Source organism: Schistocerca serialis, chromosome 3 (genome assembly GCF_023864345.2).
Source record: "Schistocerca serialis cubense isolate TAMUIC-IGC-003099 chromosome 3, iqSchSeri2.2, whole genome shotgun sequence".
In the NCBI taxonomy this organism is placed as follows: Eukaryota; Metazoa; Arthropoda; class Insecta; order Orthoptera; family Acrididae; genus Schistocerca; species Schistocerca serialis.
Genome location: NC_064640.1, coordinates 109,198,692 through 109,218,130, shown reverse-complemented (window position 1 = coordinate 109,218,130; position 19,439 = coordinate 109,198,692). Strand labels below are relative to the sequence as shown.

Sequence of the window (19,439 nt, the reverse complement as noted above, 5' to 3'; positions counted from 1 at the left end):
TCCACACAAACGCTGGGAATACTCCCCACAGTTTCTGTCTCTGCAGGAATGAATTGAGTGACAGAACGCTGCTTGTAACATACACTGATAGAGCAAAAACATTATGACCACCGATTTAAAAGCGTGTTGGTCCAGTTCTGGAACGCAATTCAGCAGTGATTCTGCGTGCCATGGATTCGACACGTACTTGATAGGTTTCCAGAGGTTTGTGGCACCCGATCCTATGGGCAGGTCCGTAATTTACGGGCGGTTGGTTTGAGCTATCGACCGATAGCGTGCAAGTTCGGTGTCATCGGATTCAGATAAGCCGAATCTGATGGCCAATAGATCAACGTGATTTCACTATCATGCTCCTCAAACCACTGCAGCACGATTCTGGCCTTGTGACAAGGGCAGTTATCTTGCTGGAAGATGCCATTTCTGTTAAGGAAGACGTCAAGCATAAGGCGTTACAGATGGTCTCTAATAATGTTCACGTAGTCCACAGCTGTCATGGTACCTACAATCCCAAGTGCCCATGGAAGCCCAGGTGAATGTCCCCCATAACCTAATATAGTTCCCACCGGTCTTTTTCCGTGGCGCGCTCCATCTTTCGAGCAGTTGTTCCCCTGGGTGACGGCGTATCTGGACACGACCATCTATGTGATTAAACAATAAACGGGATTGATCCGACCAGGCAGCACGATTTCATTGACCCGCAGTCCCACCTTGAAGATCCTGTGCCCACTATAATCATAACTGACGATTTTGTTGGGTCAAAATGGGAATACGTTGGGGTCCTCTGCTGCAGAACACCATGTTCAACACCGTGCGCTGAACGGTGTGCTCCAAAACACTTGTGCCTGCACCAGCACTGTACTCTGTTGTCAGATCTGCCACAGATCAGCCGCCTGTCCCGTTTTAGAGAGCAGGAAAGCCTCTGATCCCTGTGTTCTTATCGCCTACACGTGGTTTCAGAATTCTTAAACCACTTTCCACAGATGCTCACGACAGTAGCACGCGAACAGTCGACCAGCTCCGCCATTCCCGAGACGCTCCCTCCCAAGAACTGGGCCACATCAATCTGGCCTTTGTCAAAGTCGCTTAAGTCGACGGATTTCCTCTCTCACCTCGTCACGTGGCGTCGGCGGCACCAGGCAGCATATAATCTTGCGGTGGTCCGCCCCCGGTAGCTGCGTGGTCAGGGCGACAGAATGTCAATCCTAAGGGACCGGGTTCGACTCCCGACTGGGTAGAAGATTTTCTCCGCTCAGGGAGTGGGTGTTATGTTGCCCTAATTATCATCATTTCATCCCCATCGACGCGCAAGTCGCCGAAGTGGCGTCACATCGAAAGACTTGCACCCGGAGAACGGTCTACCCGACGGGAGGCCCTACTCACACGACCTCGAGGTGGACAGTGGTCATAATGTTTTCCGCGCATTGGAAACCACACACCCTACCTTCCCCACGCAATCTCCTCCAGTTACAGAGTTACGAACGCCGTTTTGAATCATTGCTAGAGCTACGCTTTCCATCGGTTCAAATGGCTCTGAGCACTATGGGACTCAACTGCTGAGGTCATTAGTCCCCTAGAACTTAGAACTAGTTAAACCTAACTAACCTAAGGACATCACAAACATCCATGCCCGAGGCAGGATTCGAACCTGCGACCGTAGCGGTCTTGCGGTTCCAGACTGCAGCGCCTTTAACCGCACGGCCACTTCGGCCGGCCTTTCCATCGGAGGGAAACGGAAATTTTACTAGCGCACTCAGGAAACTTGAAAAAATTCACGACCATTTTCTGTCCACAGGATGTGAAACGTCGGCCTGTACAACCACCGCTACGGTCGCAGGTTCGAATCCTGCCTCGGGCATTGATGTGTGTGATGTCCTTAGGTTAGTTAGGTTTAAGTAGTTCTAAGTTCTAGGGGACTGATGACCGCAGATGTTAAGTCCCATAGTGCGTGCGTTACGTCGGTAACATCAATGTATTTGATAATGTCAATATCTCATAAGCGCAGTAAGGATTTTTACGGCCAGACAAGTTACATATCTAACATACTTCATTGGCTTCTAGTGTGCATGCGCCCCAGTCCCTCACATCAAAGGTCCGGCACCTGTCGCGCCACATCATCGCAACACAAGGTGTCACTTACCTAATACCCATCCATGAAAGAAAAACATCCGCAAACTACTTCTTTATTACTGCTGTACGCCTTTGTAAGAAGCTGCCCTGCACTATGCGCACAATTCGGTGCCCTCTTACTCCCAAGAGAGACGCTGAGGAAGCATTTAGTTTTGTCAACATCATAACTTTTCCCTAAAAATTAGCCTGTATGGCGAGTTTTCTTTCTGTCAAGCAGTAAAGAAAATCACTTCATCTTCTTCCATTCAAACTGCTTTTCTCGTTTCGTTTTTCAGTCATTCAAGTCACTTTTTTGTTGTTCTACTTTCCATGAACCAATGTAAACTCTACTTTTTCCCTATAACTATTACTGTGTTTCACTATTTATGTTACAGTTACTTCTAAGTGTTGTATTGTATATTAAATATCTTTTTGTAACATGTGTGTCGTTATGTGAACATATTGTAAAATATGTAGAATGCTTGGTAAGATATGGCGCTAATTTTGCCACCATAAATAACTCAATAAATAAAAATAACGTTGATAACATTAGAAGTTAGTGGTTGCTGCAGATCATTCACCTTCGAAGGAAGAAAGGAGTTAAATGTTCAAGGTCTAAGTTCCAAACGACATTGGGGTCATTCACAACAGAACACTGGAGGAGTTAGACATGTGAAAGAATTTAGTCGTCATTCGTCTCAAGTGATTCAGAGAAACTTGAAGTTGAACACCATTCCCCCGAAAATCCTGTTTTCAAATAAAGGATTCAGTCACGGATGATGTGACCATCACTGACAATACATTATAGGGATCATTCGTGTCTGATGTGGTAAGTTAAAGCACTAACAGTCCTGTCACAAAAGTTTCACTGACATCAGGGAATAAATGAAATCCTGGAATGAGCAGTAAAGTCGCAATAGTTAACGAAATTAGTTTCTATTTGGAAAGAGTTGGACACAGATCATGGTACGGTGATCCTGATGTTCTTCATTATTAAAAAATAGCTTCAAGTCAGTTTTAGCGTGGTTTCATCAATAGACAAAGTTCAATGTATTCCTGCAATCTTAAACTGAACTGTTGTGTAGGCAATAATAATCTCTCCGCGAACGAGACGTTGGTTTCAAATTTTCCTTCCAAATTCCAGAATACACTAATGAAACTTACGTGGGAGACACAATATTATTCGGAACTGAACGCTGTGTACGATGAAACTACAGGAATCACAAGAGCTACTTCTAGGAAAGTTGTGAATAATGTGACACAGATTGAAGTTTACACCTAAAAATGGAGACACTATAATGTGAGAAAAAAGCCAGAACTACCATTATTATTATTATTATTATTATTATTATTATTACTCGTAGAGGCAAAAGCATAAGAGTGCTGACATCCCGAAACTTTTATCTGATATTGTAAATGAGTCGATGGTTGCGTGTAAGAGAATAGAAACGCAGATTTTTTACGGCTAAAGTGCTTCTCTACTTTTTGTTTACAAGAAATAATTATTTTATTTTATTTATAGCTATAAAGGCCACATTAAACACATTCCAGATTTAATTAGAGGTAACTGATGTATTGAGGAGTCTCTCTCTCTCTCTCTCTCTCTCTCTCTCTCTCTGTGTGTGTGTGTGTGTGTGTGTGTGTGTGTGTGTGAGTGTGTGTGTGAGAGAGAGAGAGAGAGAGAGAGAGAGAGAGAGCGAGAGCGCGCGCGTTCCTGTCTCCATGGTGACTGGGATAGGTCGATATGTTAGATGACTGGCATGCGGTCAGCTCTTGTACTGGCCGTCAGCGGGATAGCTGCTCAAGAGCTTCTGACCTACCGTCATACCTACATTAGGGGACAACCGTCTTTGCTACCATTGCGAGGGCATAGTGACTGCAAGGGCCGCTTTCGGCTATCGCAGATTGCATCAGAACATGGACAGGCCGCAGTACAACTACATAGATACTCTGCAAATCACACGTAAGTGCCTGGCAGAGGGTTCATCGAACCACCTTCACAATAGTTCTCCATTATTCCACTATCGAACAGCTCGTGGACTAAATGAACACCTATATCTTTCCGTGCGAGCTGTGATTTCCTTTATTTTATTATTATGATCGTTTCTCAAGTCGGCGTCAACAAAATATTTTCGCACTCGGAGGAGAAAGTTGGTTATTTCGTGAGAAGATCCCTCCACAACGAGAAAAACCTTTGTTTTAATGATGTCCATCGCAAATCCTGTGTCATGTCCATGATACTCTCTCTCCCCTATTTCTCCATAATACAAAATGTACTGCTTTTCTTTGAACTTTCTTGATGTACTTCGTTGATCCTATCTGAAAAGGATCCTACACCGCGCAGCAGTACTCAAAAAGAGTACGGACAAGCGTAGTGTACGTAGTCTCTTTAGCAGATCTGTTGCATCTTCTAAGTGTTCTACCAACAAATCGCAGTCTTTGGTTCGCCTTCCCCGCAACATTTTCTATGTGTTCTTTCTAATTTAAGTTGTTCGTAATTGTAATTCCTAGGTATTTAGTATAATTTACGGCCTTCAGATTTGACCGATTTATCGTGTAAGCGAAGTTTAGCGGATTCCCCTTAGCACTCATGTGGATGACCTCACACTTTTCATTATTTAGGGTCAGTTGCCAATTTTCGCATTATACAGATATCTTTTTTAAATCTTTTTGAAATTTGTTTTGAATTTCTGATGACTTTACCAGGCAATAAACAACAGCATCGTCTGCAAACAACCTAAGACGGCTGCTCAAATTGACTCCTAAATTGTTTATATAGATATAGAACACCAGAGGGCCTATAACACTACCTTGGGGAACGCCAGAAATCACTTCTGTGTTACCGTATTCAATGACTTTTCGTCTGTTACTGCAAACTGTGACCTCTCTGACGGAAATCACGACTCCAGTCGCGTAACTGAGACGATATTCCACAAGCACGGAATTTGATTACAAGCCGGGTGTACGGTACAGTGTCAAAAAAGCCTCCCGTAAATCTGGGAATACGGAATAATCTGAAATCTCTTGTCAATAGCACTCAACACTTCGTGTGAGTAAAGAGCTAGTCGTGTTTTACAAGAATAACGTTTTCTAACTCTGTGTCAATTTGCCGCTTTCTTCGAGGTAATTAATATGTTCGAACTCAATATGTTATTGTTGTTGTTGTTGTTTTGTTGTTGTTGTTGTTGTTGTTGTTGTTGTGGTCTTCAGTCCTGAGGCTGGTTTGATGCAGCTCTTCATGCTACTCTATCCTGTGCAAGCTTCTTCATCTCGCAGTACCTACTGCAACCTACATCCTTCTGAATCTGCTTAGTGTATTCATCTCTTAATCTCCCTCTACGATTTTTACCCTCCACGCTACCCTCCAATACTAAATTGGTGATCCCTCGATGCCTCAGAACATGCCCTACCAACCGATCCCTTCTCCTAGTCAAGTTGTGCCACAAACTCCTCTTCTCCCCAATTCTATTCAGCACCTACCCATTCGTTATGTGATCTACCCATCTGATCTTCAGCATTCTTCTGTAGCACCACATTTCGAAAGCTTCTATTCTCTTCTTGTCCAAACTATTTATCGTCCATGTTTCACTTTCATACATGGCTACACTCCATACAAATACTTTCAGAAACGACTTCTTGACACTTAAATCTATACTCGATGTTAACAAATTTCTCTTCTTCAGAAACGCTTTCCTTGCCACTGCCAGTCTACATTTTATATCCTCTCTACTTCGACCATCATCAGCTATTTTGCTTCCAAAATAGCAAAACTCCTTTACTACTTTAAGCGCCTCATTTCCTAATCTAATTCCCTCAGCATCACCCGACTTCATTCGACTACATTCCATTATCCTCGTTTTGCTCTTGTTGATGTTCATCTTATATCCTCCTTTCAAGACACTGTCCACTCCGTTCAACTGCTCTTCCAAGTCCTTTGCTGTCTCTGACAGAATTACAATGTCATCGGCGAACCTCACAGTTTTTATTTCTTCTCCATGTATTTTGATACCTACTCCGAAGTTTTCATTTGTTTCCTTCACTGCTTGCTCAATATACTGATTGAATAACATCGGGGATAGGCAACAACCCTGTCTCACTCCCTTCCCAACCATTGCTTCCCTTTCATGTCCCTCGACTCTTGAAAGGTCTCGACTCTTCGAGGTAATTCATATGTTCGAACACAATATATGTTTCAAAATCCTGCTGCATATCGATGTTAATAACATGGGCCTGTAATTTAGTGAATTACCCCTATTGCCTTTCGCCGGCCGAAGTGGCCGTGCGGTTAAAGGCGCTGCAGTCTGGAACCGCAAGACCGCTACGGTCGCAGGTTCGAATCCTGCCTCGGGCATGGATGTTTGTGATGTCCTTAGGTTAGTTAGGTTTAACTAGTTCTAAGTTCTAGGGGACTAATGACCTCAGCAGTTGAGTCCCATAGTGCTCAGAGCCATTTGAACCCTATTGCCTTTCTTGTTGCTTCAGTCTGAATTTCACGCTGTTCTTCATTGTGTGTCTAACCATGGAGTCCTTTACTGCTGCTCAGCGTGTGCTAATAGTGACAATATTTTATCAGAACGGATGCAGCAGTTTTGAGACGTCTTCTCACGACTCTAGGGCGCAGTGAGGCATCGAATGACTCAACAGTTCACAGACTTGATTCAGAGTTTAACAAAACGGCTTCAACAGTGAACATTAAGGGTTCGGGCGCTCTCGTTGTGGCCGACCTCTGTAAAACATTGCGGTGATTCGTGACGCTGTGGCTGTTAGTCCAGTGAGGGCGGTTCTTCGTTGTTCCCAAGAATTGGGCGTAGGATGTTCGTCAGTACAGCGAATTCTCCGATATGATATCCATTATTACCCTTACGGAATTCAGTTACCGCAGCAGCTGGTTTCTGAGAAGACGACAGGAAGACGAAGATTTTTTGAGAAGCACCATAATTAGTGACGAGTCACATTTCCTCTAAAATGGATTTGTGGATAAATATAATTGCCGTATCTGCGGGTCAGAAAATCCTTACAAGAGAGCGAAATGCGTCCACAACGAGTGACAATTTGGTGTGGCTTTTGGGCCGGCGGCATCAAGATCTCTTCATTTTTGAAGGTGAGGCGGGACAAACTGTGACAGTTAATGCAAAACCGATAGCACAGGATGATAAGAGATTTTTTGTGCCCTCATTCAAATGGAATGGACGTTCTAGAGTTGCGGTTTCAACAGGATGACGCCACCTGTCACACTTTCCACGAAACAATTGAGTTGCTCCAAGAGTTGTTTCTGGACCGCCTTATGTCGCGTAATGTTGAACAAGAACAGCCACCAACGTCATGTGACTTAACCACTTGCGATTTTTTTCTTTGGGGTCACCTTAAATCATTGGTATATGTCAACAAACTCCGCAACATTCGCGAGTTAATAGAAGAAATTCGACATGTATTTTGCGAAGTACTAGTGGAGTCTCGTGAGGCAGGCACAGCGAATTTCACAGAGAGAGTTCTTGCGTGACAGCACTGCAGATGATGTCATATGCCAGACATCACATTCCATACCTGAAGTGGAAAAGGGTGGTGGTCACGTTACTGCAGAATACTTCTGTGGTAATTGTAAAAGTCTACAGATCCCCTCTAGGACACTTTCAGCTGTTTATGAGAAATCTAGACGCATCATTGAGCTACCTGTCAGACAAGAAGAAACAGTAGTTTGTGGAGATTTCAGTGCGGATTTCTTAAAAGATACGGACAGTAAAAAGATGTTTCAAACTAATCTCAGTAGCCAACTTTTCAAATCGTGTGCAACACAAATAGCAGGACAGTGGTTGACAACATTTTTATAGACAATGCTCAGTCTGAAACACTTATTGTATACTCAGTAGTTAAGGGACTGTCTGATCATGATGCACAATTAATGAAAACAAACGGTATGGCATCTTGCAACCGTGAGGCAAGTTAATACAAAACAGTGAAGCTTATTAATGAGAACACGACACAGCGTTTTAAGAGTAAGCTAAAACGGGTGGTATGGGATGAGGTACAGTATATATAGAAAGAGATGCTAATTTCAAATTCAGTTTACTCCATACCAAATTTTTAACAATATTTCAAAATTGTATTCCTAAAAATTATCTAGAATCTGATTTGATCCATTATAAATGGTTTTTGAAAGCCTGCGACTGTAGATACAATAGGTTTGTTTATAAATAAATAAATCTTCTGCTACCAGTCACGATTGTGACTGGTAGCAGAAGATTTATTTATTTATAAACAAACCTAATTATCTAGAAGATCATTAAATAAAGTAAGCTGTGGATAACTAAGAAAATTAACATCTCATGTAAGAGGAAGAGGTAAATTTATGTAAAAGTTAGAGTAAGTCAAGATCTGACATTACATGTATTTACAAAAATTCTATTACATTGCAATGGAAGTAATTAAAATATCCAGAAGCATGCAGTCCTAATAGAAATAAATAATGCCGCTAATGAGATTAAAACTATATGAAACGTTGTCAAATGGGAGATAGGACAGCCAGTCAGTGTATTAGATCCCTTAGCAAGTAAACTGAGGCGGCCGGGGTGGCCAAGTGGTTCTAGGCGGTACAGTCTGGAACCGCGCGACCGCTACTGTCGCAGGTTCGAATCCTGCCTCGGGCATGGATGTGTGTGATGTCCTTAGGTTAGTTACGTTTAAGTAGTTCTAAGTTCTAGGGGACTGATGTTCTCAGAAGTTAAGTCCCATAGTGCTCAGAGCCATTTGAACCAATTAAACTGAATGTCGATGTTGCGACTGATAATGCGCAAGTTTCAAGCACGTTTAACAGTCACTTTCTACAAGTAGCAGCAAATATAGGATTAAATGGTTCAGTTGAACAAGCAAGAGAATACATAAAAAAAAAACATTTCATAAAACTTTAAGTGGGTAGAAGTAGCACCAACATGCTTCACTGAAATTAATACAAATATAAAAATTATAGAAAACAGAAGCTCATGTGGGGTAGAAGGAATTTCAAACATAATTCTGGAAAGTTATTCCAGCTTAATAAATACTGTCTTTAATGATATGTGCAATCCATCACTGGCACAGGGAATTTTTCCAGACAGGTTAAAATATGCACTTGTTAAACCACCTCATAAGAAAGGTGACAAGACAGACTTAAACAATTATCGCCCAGTTTCCCTACGGACATCTTTTTCCAAAATATTCGAAAAAGTAATGTACTCAAGAGGGCATACAGAAGGGTTGCTCGGCTGAAAATGCTACTTATACATTCACTCATCAAATAGTACAAGAATTAACCATAATATACGCCAGTTTGTACTTTTTGTGATCTTTCCAAGGGGTTCGATTGTGTAAATCAGAGCCAACTACGAGATGCCAAACTTCACACGGGCAGAGTGTGTGGGCTGCATATGGGTCACAGTGCGGCCTTTCTCCGCTTTGCTCGTTCCTTCCCAGAATTACTCGGTACACCGTGACATTTCATTTAGTATTGCTGTGCGTCATTTTTCGATCGGCACAACTCTCTCCAGTTCGGCAGAATCGTGGTGACTGCGCTGTTTACTCTTCGCTATATTTTGTTTCCAATGGGCCATCAGCTCGATATAAGTCGTATAAAGACATTATGAATTAAGTTCAAAAAGCTACTTTTTTTTAGACGTTTATTTAATCATGACTGGCCCGTTTCAGCACTATGGAATCATCAGGCGATCTGAAAGTAATGGTTTTATTACATATTATTTTCTAGGGCAGACGGTAGCTTACTTGTCATATATGAGATTGACAACCACACATTTATGGAATTCTTAACTCATCTATAACATCGCTGGTTCGTCACTTAAGCGTTTTTCTTACGTCTTTTAAAGTTATTTTATGACGTAGCTTTCATATACTATATTTGTTGGAAGTTGTAGCCTGAATTTTATGTGTTGTGTGTGACAATTCTTTGTTTGACGTTTGACGAACGATGTTATACGTTTACATCAGAGCAGTTACTTATCGATTTCCCTTGGTTACCGTGTTGTTTATTTTTATCTGTGAATGTGTGATTGGTTTGGCTTAGCTTATGTCTTTGGTTGTTTATCCGTTTTCATGATCGATGATTTGAATAAAGTTTTCTATCTAGTGTTTATGTTTTAGATCTAATTGCTCGTTGAGTATTTGTTGTGGATATTTGTGTGCATGTGTGCAGATTTCGACCTCTTCCAGAATATGGAGTAAGCGACCTTTAGGTGTTACATGCAAAATTTGGATTGCTGTTTCTATATTGCCTGTGGTATGTTGTTCTATCTGTAGGTGTTGAAAGAGGGTTGATGGGTTGCGTTCAGTGTTTCTAGTGTGTTCTCTGTATCTGACATTAAAGTTCCGGGCTGTCTGACCTATACAGAACGTATCACAATCTTTACAATGAATTTTGTATATACCTGGATTCGAGTGATTGGTAATTTAACTTTTCCCGATCTAATTTTTAATTTAATTAATCATTTCGACAAAATAACAGTGCAAATCATCTACGAAACATGTAACTAACCATCTAACTAACTAAGAATATGTATCTTGTTAATATGTTTTGAAAAATTAAAATTCGTAGTTTCATATATGAAAATTGGCGCACTTTTTGAAGAACCCTAAAGAAGCCTCTTCGCTATGAGCAACACCAAAAAAATGCAGCCCACTCGTGTCTCTCTACTCAAAGTACATCGTAGGAAAGAGAAATAAGAAAGGGCGCATGAATAGATAGAAGAATATCTTGGACTGATGAATCACTGTACATCTTGGTAAAAGCAAATGGCAGTCCGATAGGCGTCATTGGATGTGGATGTGGTGAGCACATCGCTCTCCCGGCCGTTGTCAGCTTTCGTGACCCAAGTGCTAGCCAAGGTCGACAGCGCTTAGCTTTTGTAATCTGACGGCAACCGGTGTTAATACCACAGCAAGGCCATTGGCAATGATAGGGTGTGATTATATCGAAAACATGAGGCGATGCGCCCATCTGTCAACACATCGCCGTTAAGGCAGGTGCCTGAATGTATTATCCAGCAGGGATGTTTACAACGGATGGCGGAACCTGATACATCTGCCATCGTCTCGCCGGCAAACGATAACGTACCTGCTCTTTTCCTAAAAGACAGCCTAATTGTGTGTTTTGGACAGACTAACTTTTGTAAAACTGTTCCTGCATCCCATCGAAGTGTATGTGTGTTCAGCTGACTGTTTTGTTTGTCATCTCTGCGTCGTGAGCATTCACGGGTGTGTTTCGAGCCTAGCTCACTTCCGAAGCAAGTTAGGCCACCTGGTGGTTCCGTCGTCTATGCTGCTGGTTTCCTACACTTGAAACTGAGTCTCCCGTCGGATCATGTGAATCCGTTGGTTTAGCGATAGCATCCTGCAGGTAGTATGTACTTTTAACGAGTCAATGACTCACATCATTGTTCCGAAAAGGTCGGATGAGTTTAAAAAATATTCAACAGATCGCGCCTTCGAAACAATTCTGAGCTCTGACCAAACTTGGCGACGTTCTGGCGGACGGTTCAAATGGCTCTGAGCACTATGGGACTTAAACCTAACTAACATAAGGACATCACACACATCCATGCCCGAGGCAGGATTCGAACCTGCGACCGTAGCGGTCGCGCGGTTCCAGACTGAAGCGCCTAGAACCGTTCGGTCACCACGTCCGGCATCTTGCGGACGTTTCAGCGGTCATAGACGAGGTAGGCTCTCCTCAATTTAGAGTGTCTTATGGGGTCCATACCACGCAAGCCCTGTGCATGGATGAGGGTGAGGGAGGAGGGTGTCATGTTGGTCACGACCGCCCCTCCCCACAACATCATTTTAGGAAAAGGGTTTACATTTTTACAGATGTCCGCCTCTAAATTCCACAGCTAACTTTCGTGGAATAAAATTGCATGAAAACTAAAGCGTCTCGAAAATGGCAAGGAATTCTAGAAATTTCGAGACACGTATAAGTCGCTTAAGTGAGGGACTGGCCAAGTGGATCAGATTTGGACCTGACAGGTAACATTTCAGCCGGCTAAAATCGCACTTCCAAGGCTGATCGTACCTACAGTCAACAAAACATCTAACATGATTCGTGAGACCACAGGATGAACTGGCAAACCACAGTAAGTTGAGTAGCTGTAGATAGAAAGAAAAGATCTTAAAAACAAACGGACAGATTTTCTCAAATGTAGGCAGAAACAAATGAGGTAAACAGCAATTTCAAATTTAGCGCTTTCATAGCGATAGACAACAGACCTCTGTTCACACCTGTAGTGAGTGAACACATCAATTTTATATCATATAAATTATCACAATGTTTGGGTTGTGTGAGTTTGTAGCTTTTAAGTTTCTTAAATCAAAGGTACCTCTCAAATTTTCTAAAGAATGCCTTTCAAGTGTTACATGAGGGTGGACAAAATATGGAAAAACCAAAAACACAAAACTTACCCACGCATAGCACAGTGTAGGAAAACAGTTGCTATTGGTTCAAAATGGCTCTGAGCACTATGGGACTCAACTGCTGAGGTCATTAGTCCCCTAGAACTTAGAACTAGTTAAACCTAACTAACCTAAGGACATCACAAACATCCATGCCCGAGGCAGGATTCGAACCTGCGACCGTAGCGGTCTTGCGGTTCCAGACTGCAGCGCCTTTAACCGCACGGCCACTTCGGCCGGCAGTTGCTATCGAAAACAGTTTCCACTCATCTCGGAATGGGTAAATGCAGGTCATGTATGGCTTTCAGGGGAATCTTATAGCTGGCCGGTATGGCCGTACGATTCTAGGCGCTTCAGTCTGGAACCGCGTGACCGCTACGGTCGCAGGTTCGAATCCTGCGTCGGGCATGGATGTGTGTAATGTCCTTAGGTTAGTTTGGTTTAAGTAGTTCTAAGTTCTACGGGACTGATAACCACAGATGTTGAGTCCCATAGTGCTCAGAGCCAGTTTTGGAATCTTACACCATTCGTGCCGGCCGCGGTGGTCTCGCGGTTCTAGGCGCTCAGTCCGGAACCGCGTTACTGCTACGGTCGCAGGTTCGAATCCTGCCTCGGGCATGGATGTGTGTGATGTCCTTAGGTTAGTTAGGTTTAAGTAGTTCTAAGTTCTAGGGGACTGATGTCCACAGATGTTAAGTGCCATAGTGCTCAGAGCCATTTGAACCATACCATTCGTCTCGCAAAATATTTGCAAGCGGAGGTAACAGTGGCGGAGGTGATTAGCGATAACGCAACATTGTCTCCAAAATAGACCGCAAAGGCTCAGTAATATTGAAATTATGTGACTGCCGTGGCCACAGGAGACGAGACGCGAGAATTCATCCACGTGATCACAAAACCAGACATAGGAAACGCGAGTTGTGTGAACATTTGCCGTGTCGTATTGGAACACAGTATCATCATTGAGGAAGGGACAGTGTACCATGGGACAAAAGGAGCACATAATCATTGGCAGTATTGCGACTTTGCAGCGTAACCACGGTGTCCGTGGAATACCATGATATCGCTACCCAAATTGTCACCGAACCGCCGCCATGTTTCACTCGTGGGACGAAAACGCCGCTAAGAGTTGGAAACAGTGTGCAACAAGACTCATGAGACCAAACTAATTTCTTCTATTGCTCCTGTTATGGGCATTTGCATCACTGATGATTCGTTTTGGGATTGCGAATCGCCTTGCAATTCACTGCTTATGGAGCTCTCTTCCTGTTGTTTTGGTGATGACAGGGTTCGCGAGTGCGACATTCAGTTCTGTAGTGACTTTTTTAGCTGTCGTTTTCTTACTTTTCATCACAATCCTCTTCAATAACCACGTGTCACGGTCACTTAACAAACACTTCCGTCCGCGTTTTGACTTAGCGGATGGTGTTTTTCCGCTTTTCCTGTAAAATCTCCTACATGGTGGCTCTTGAAACAACAAACACTTTGGCTAGCTCGGTGACGGAAGCACTCACCGTACGAGCATCAACAGTTTGCTCGAGATAATGTACTCACAACTACACAGAAGACTGTTCTGATCACGACTGACACTTGCGACGTGGACATTGCACAGGCGCCGTTCTGATCAAATACTAGGCCCAACCCGCACGGTTGGCTAGAGTCTGCATTTATTTTGGAGCATAGGTCTGTTGCGGAGGTGATCAGCGATAACGCAACCTTCTCTCCTAAGTAGACCTGTATATCTGCCTGAACATTATGCTAAAACAATGTAGTAAGCACTGTTGTAAACAAATGAGTATATATATTATGATTATTTTCGATTATTCCCTTTTGAGAGAGCGATTGAACTTAAGCAGTCACGATTTCTTCTTCTTTCTTCATTCTTGCCAAATTCTCTTCATACGTTCACTGTATTCTCTCTTGCGCTCTTCCGACCATCTTTTTCCCGTTCTGTTCTCCTTATGCTCTTGTTTAAGTGTGTGTTTCTGTAAGATGTTTCTGAACTGTTATTTATTGTTCATGTTGTCTTGTGTGATCCACAGTTCTTTGATGTCTTCTTCTGCTTCAGTGATCCACTTTGTCTTGTTTTTGCTCTTGTTTATTATCTCAAAGGTTTTTCTTGTGATCCTGCTTTTATTCATCCTGCTGATATGTCCATAAAATTTCATCCTTCTCTTTCTAATGGTGTCTGTTATTGTTTTTATTTCCTTGTAAATCTCTCTAGTTGCCCTCTTCATCGAAATTCCTTCCCGTAACACTGGTTCATATATATTCCTCAAAATTTTTCTTTCCTGCTTTTCAATCTCTCTGATCTTAGTATGACCATGAATCACTGTAGTTTCTGCAGCGTAAAGTGCTTCTGGTAGGACTACTGTGTTGTAATGCCTTAGTTTCGCATTGACAGAAATAAATTTCTTATTATATTGATTCCAAGTGAGCTTATATGCTTCTTTTAATCTGGAGATTCTGTCTTTATTGGCTATTGAGTTCAGTCCTGATGGTTGGATTATCTCTCCCAGATATCTGAAGTGGGCAACTTGTGCCACTTTCCCGTGTTGAGTAGTAATGGGGAGATTGTCTACAGGTTTGTTTTCCATATACTGTGTTTTCTCATAGGAGATTTGTAGCCCAGTTTTCTGTGAGATTTCATGTAGTTTTTCCAATGCAAGTTTGGATTCCTCTCTATTGTTCCTTAGAAAGGCAAGATCGTCCGCGAAAGCAAGACACTTCACCCTAATTCTCTGCTCTTTTTTAATCTTCCAAACCGCTGTATAAATAACTTCACTGATCAGAATGACGTCAAATTGCAACGGAATATTATCGAAGAAGGGGGAAAACGTATGGCAGAAGACAAACAGATAGTTACAAAATGTAGTCATAGATGTCACTGCAAATATCATAATTTAATAGTGGTCGACTACAAATGACACACTGGACTCGCATTCGGGAGGACGACGGTTCAATCCCGGGTCCGGCCATCCTGATTTAGGTTTTCCGTGATTTCCCTAAATCACTCCAGGCAAATGCCGGGATGGTTCCTCTGAAAGGGCACGGCCGACATCCTTCCCCATCCTTCCCTAATCCGATGAGACCGATGACCACGCTGTCTGGTCTCCTTCCCCAAACAACCAAACCAACCAAACAAATGACAAATCAAACAACAATGCCTAAGGGGTAAGTCTGACGTTAAACAAACTGTACTACTCAGTGTGCATGGGTGTACAGGTGTGATACTGTTAGTTACGTAAGCCCATCCTCCACGGCAAGGTTATATCACATCGGAAGTGAAAAACAGGTTTTTAATTGTCCTGAGGCCAAACACCGTATAAAAAACATCACTAACATCGGTTTTTAATTGTCCTGGGGACAAAAAGGGCAATAAAAGCATCAATAAAAATCTAATCGGATCATCAATTTCCTTGTGACTAGCGCAAAAAATGTTCAATATGAACAAATTTACGGTAGTCTGTTAGAAGTTAAGTTATGCACATTTTCAAAGATAGTGTAGCTTTGGTACCCATCACGACTGGTTCGTTTTGAAGTTAATTAAGTCCAATGTTGTATTTCATTACCTTGCAAAGTAATTTAAGTGAATGGTTAGCTTTTAGAGTTAGTTTTTACTATTGCAATAATCAAAGATCCACCTATTAAGAAAAAATTGAACTGTTACCGTTGCTAAGGAAAACTGCTACATGCAGGGGAGCTTGAAAAATGTATATAAGATGTTATTCATCTTTATTTGTATTTTTCATGTCATTCAAGATCGAAACCCCTCATGTCCAAAATTAGTTCTGCTCTTCATGCACTGATGTTTCAGTATTTGATTAAGTAATGCCTTTCAGTGTTGCTCCCCATAATTTACTGGTATATATATATATATATATATATATATATATATATATGTATGTGTGTGTGTGTATTTTATTGGTAACTGGTGCTACACACAGTACAGAGTGCATTGTGGCAGTTTGTATCCTGTTTGCTATTCAAAGGGAAATCTCAACAAAAGTAACTTCAATAACAAATATCCAATTTTCTCAAATACACATTTCCAAATCAATGTGCCTAATTAGGCTGGCGACCGTTCATTTTCTTTCATTCATTTATGATTTTACCACTTCTGTTAATTCCCAAGGTTAAAGCCCTTTTGTTTATCTGTTAACTTCACAAAATTCGAAATTATAGTCAGATACCCTTTTCCGTTAGACACACACACACACACACACACACACACACACACACACACACACACACACACACACACACGTTCGAAGTTTGAAGTCCTCTCAGAGGGTATCATTAGCGTGTTTCACGGCACGTTAGTGTTATAACACGAGTAGTGATGTGCGAACGTGTAGTGCACGGAGAATTGCCCGAACACTGGACATACCCGTGAGCACGGTGCGTAGCTGTGAGCAAGAGAGACCTTTGCTTTAGAATTTATTGCTCGCACGGATATGGACAATGATTGGCTGTGGAAGATTTTGTGAATAGACGAAGTCCACTTCCATCTGACAGGATATGTCAATACACAGAATTGTCGAATATGGGCAACGGAAAATCCACACGCAAAACAACCAGTACCACTTCATCCTGAAAAAGCCACTGTGGTGGCGGTTTTATGGCATCATTTATCATAGGGCCATATTTTTTCGAAGAGACAAGTGCTTCCTTCCGGTCCTGTTACCTTTACAGTCACTGGTAAGCACTATGCGTGTCTTTTGCCCAACCACGTCATTCCAGCTCTCCAACAGCGTAGATGTGTGGACGGGATCACTTTTATGCAAGATGTCGCTTCTCCGCACATTGCAGATTCAGTTAAGCAGCTGCTGAAGCGCCATTTCGGAAATGCCAGAATTACAGCCGCCATTTCCCTACCGCCTGGCCGTCCCGATCACTTGATCTTAATCCGTGTATCTTCTGGCTGTGCGGCTATCTGAAACATGTTGTGTTCAGTGTTCCGATTTCAAACTTAGCTGCACTGAAGTCACGCATTGTGCAACACATTCTAAGCGTGACCCCGGAAACACTTCGATCAGTAGTGGAAAATGCTGTTTCTCGATTTGAACTTGTTGCAGAAAACATACGTTTTCCCCCATCTCCGATAATATTCAGTTGCTATTTGACGTCATTCTGACTAGTGGTGTTATTTCTACAGTGTTTTGATAGTTTAATTATAATCACCCTGTACTAAGAAATTTAAAATTTTAGTCTAATAATTGTGAAAGTCATATGCAAATGTTGGACTTTGAAAGTGAGCCTGGCGATATGTTACATTTGTGGGAGGGGAAGTGGGGAGAGACGGTAGAAAACGATATCCCCAGCCCCAGTGTACATCCGTGAGTTACAGCACGGCGCGTCAGAGCGGACGGGGTTACTACTCACTTATATGACGAGAGATAATCTCTGACAGCTAGCTGCGCTGTTACCAGCTATGAACTGCAAACAGCATCTGCAACACAGAAATCCACACCCCCCGACATTGTGGCAACACTGTTGCTATAGAAATGTAAACAAGATAGAGTTACATGATTGCTCGTTGAAGTGGCCGCGCTAAGTCCGTTTCAGCTGTCAGGGATCTTCTCTTGACATATGGACAATGGGCAGCCGTCTCTAATTGGTCACGATCGTGTAGCACAATACTCTCTTCCGTTTTGCTTAATATTATGTGAAGTTAGACGTAATACATTCTATAAAACACAATGAAATGTAAATTGATATCTTATTGGCTAATTAAATTCTGTTTTGTTTCCACAGCACTGTACGCCATAGTGTTCCCTGGCAACGAAGATGCCGCTTACAGTAACTTCCGACTATGGCAGTCCATTGGGTTTGTGGTTGCCTTCTCCTACAGCCACTATCTGTGCATCTCTGCCAAAATTTATGTCATTATGGCCCTGCTCGTGGTTGGTGTGGCTGCATGGATGGGACTTGAGTTTTGTGTTCTGAGGAAATCGATTCTGCCTGGCAAAGTTTGAAAGGAAGCGATGTTGCAAGATACATCGCGGTGCAGCGTCTCTTGGCGATCAGCCTGCTGCCATTCTGGACAGCTGATAGATTCTGTGAACAGAAATTTGTGACCTATATTCTTGTTCCAGATAAATAATCCGATCCATCTCAGAAGGGACATTTGAAATAAAATTAGTAGAAAACTTGGGCATTATTTCGAAAAATAAAAATAAAGATGCGTCCGTGTAGATTCACAAGCAGATAATGCTGTTTTATTCTACAGGAAAAACTTATTTAAGAAATAATCATCTTTACTTATTTTAACTAATCTTCTCAGGTTTCCTTAGTATTAGCTGTGTCTATGCACTTTTTTGAGATTGTAATCTAAATATGCAAGTACGATTGTTGTTCTTTTTTCATGGCAATGTTCCTGAATGTTTTAACGCATTTAATGTATATTTTTCGGTTAAACTTTCGTAAAGGAAATTTTCTTCTACTTGTTTTATAGGGTTTATGATTTTAATTTTTTGATAAATACAACTACAAAAACATGAATATCTATTTTTTAAACAATGCACTTGTTTAGTCTTTTAAGTTCACTCACCTTTAACGCACTGTGAAACTACAATAATTGGTGTTTTTTACAACAGGCAATCTATGAAGATAGTTCAGCTCGTCTTCCACGAAGATACTGTAATGAACTGACCAATCGTAATAGCGAAATGTTGTATGAATATGGAGTTTTCAATGCAGAGTGGTGACTGAAAGCAATGGAGATGTAGTCATAACGATAGGTAGAGCTACATTACCCGAGTTAGTAAACTGTGCCATATATTCTACTCGAAATTCAACACATTTATCTCTGGTATAAATGACATGTATTAAATGCACCCTTCTCGTTCTTTCGGGTAAGTGTCACTACTCTTTACAAAAACTTCGTGGAAGGAGTCGATGTG

General features: G+C 41.9%; 1 protein-coding gene across 3 annotated transcripts in view; it reads left to right on the top strand.

Annotated features, from left to right (window-relative positions):
- LOC126471539 (UNC93-like protein) overlaps nucleotides 1-19,044 on the top strand; it is a 417,881-nt gene extending 398,837 nt beyond the window's left edge. For all 3 annotated transcript variants that reach the window (XM_050099766.1, XM_050099764.1, XM_050099765.1), the window contains one exon: nucleotides 18,292-19,044. In XM_050099766.1, coding sequence (XP_049955723.1) covers nucleotides 18,292-18,512 — 221 coding nt within the window. In that variant the 3' untranslated portion in view covers nucleotides 18,513-19,044. The remainder of the gene's footprint in view (nucleotides 1-18,291) is intronic.
- The last annotated feature ends 395 nt before the right edge of the window (nucleotides 19,045-19,439 follow it).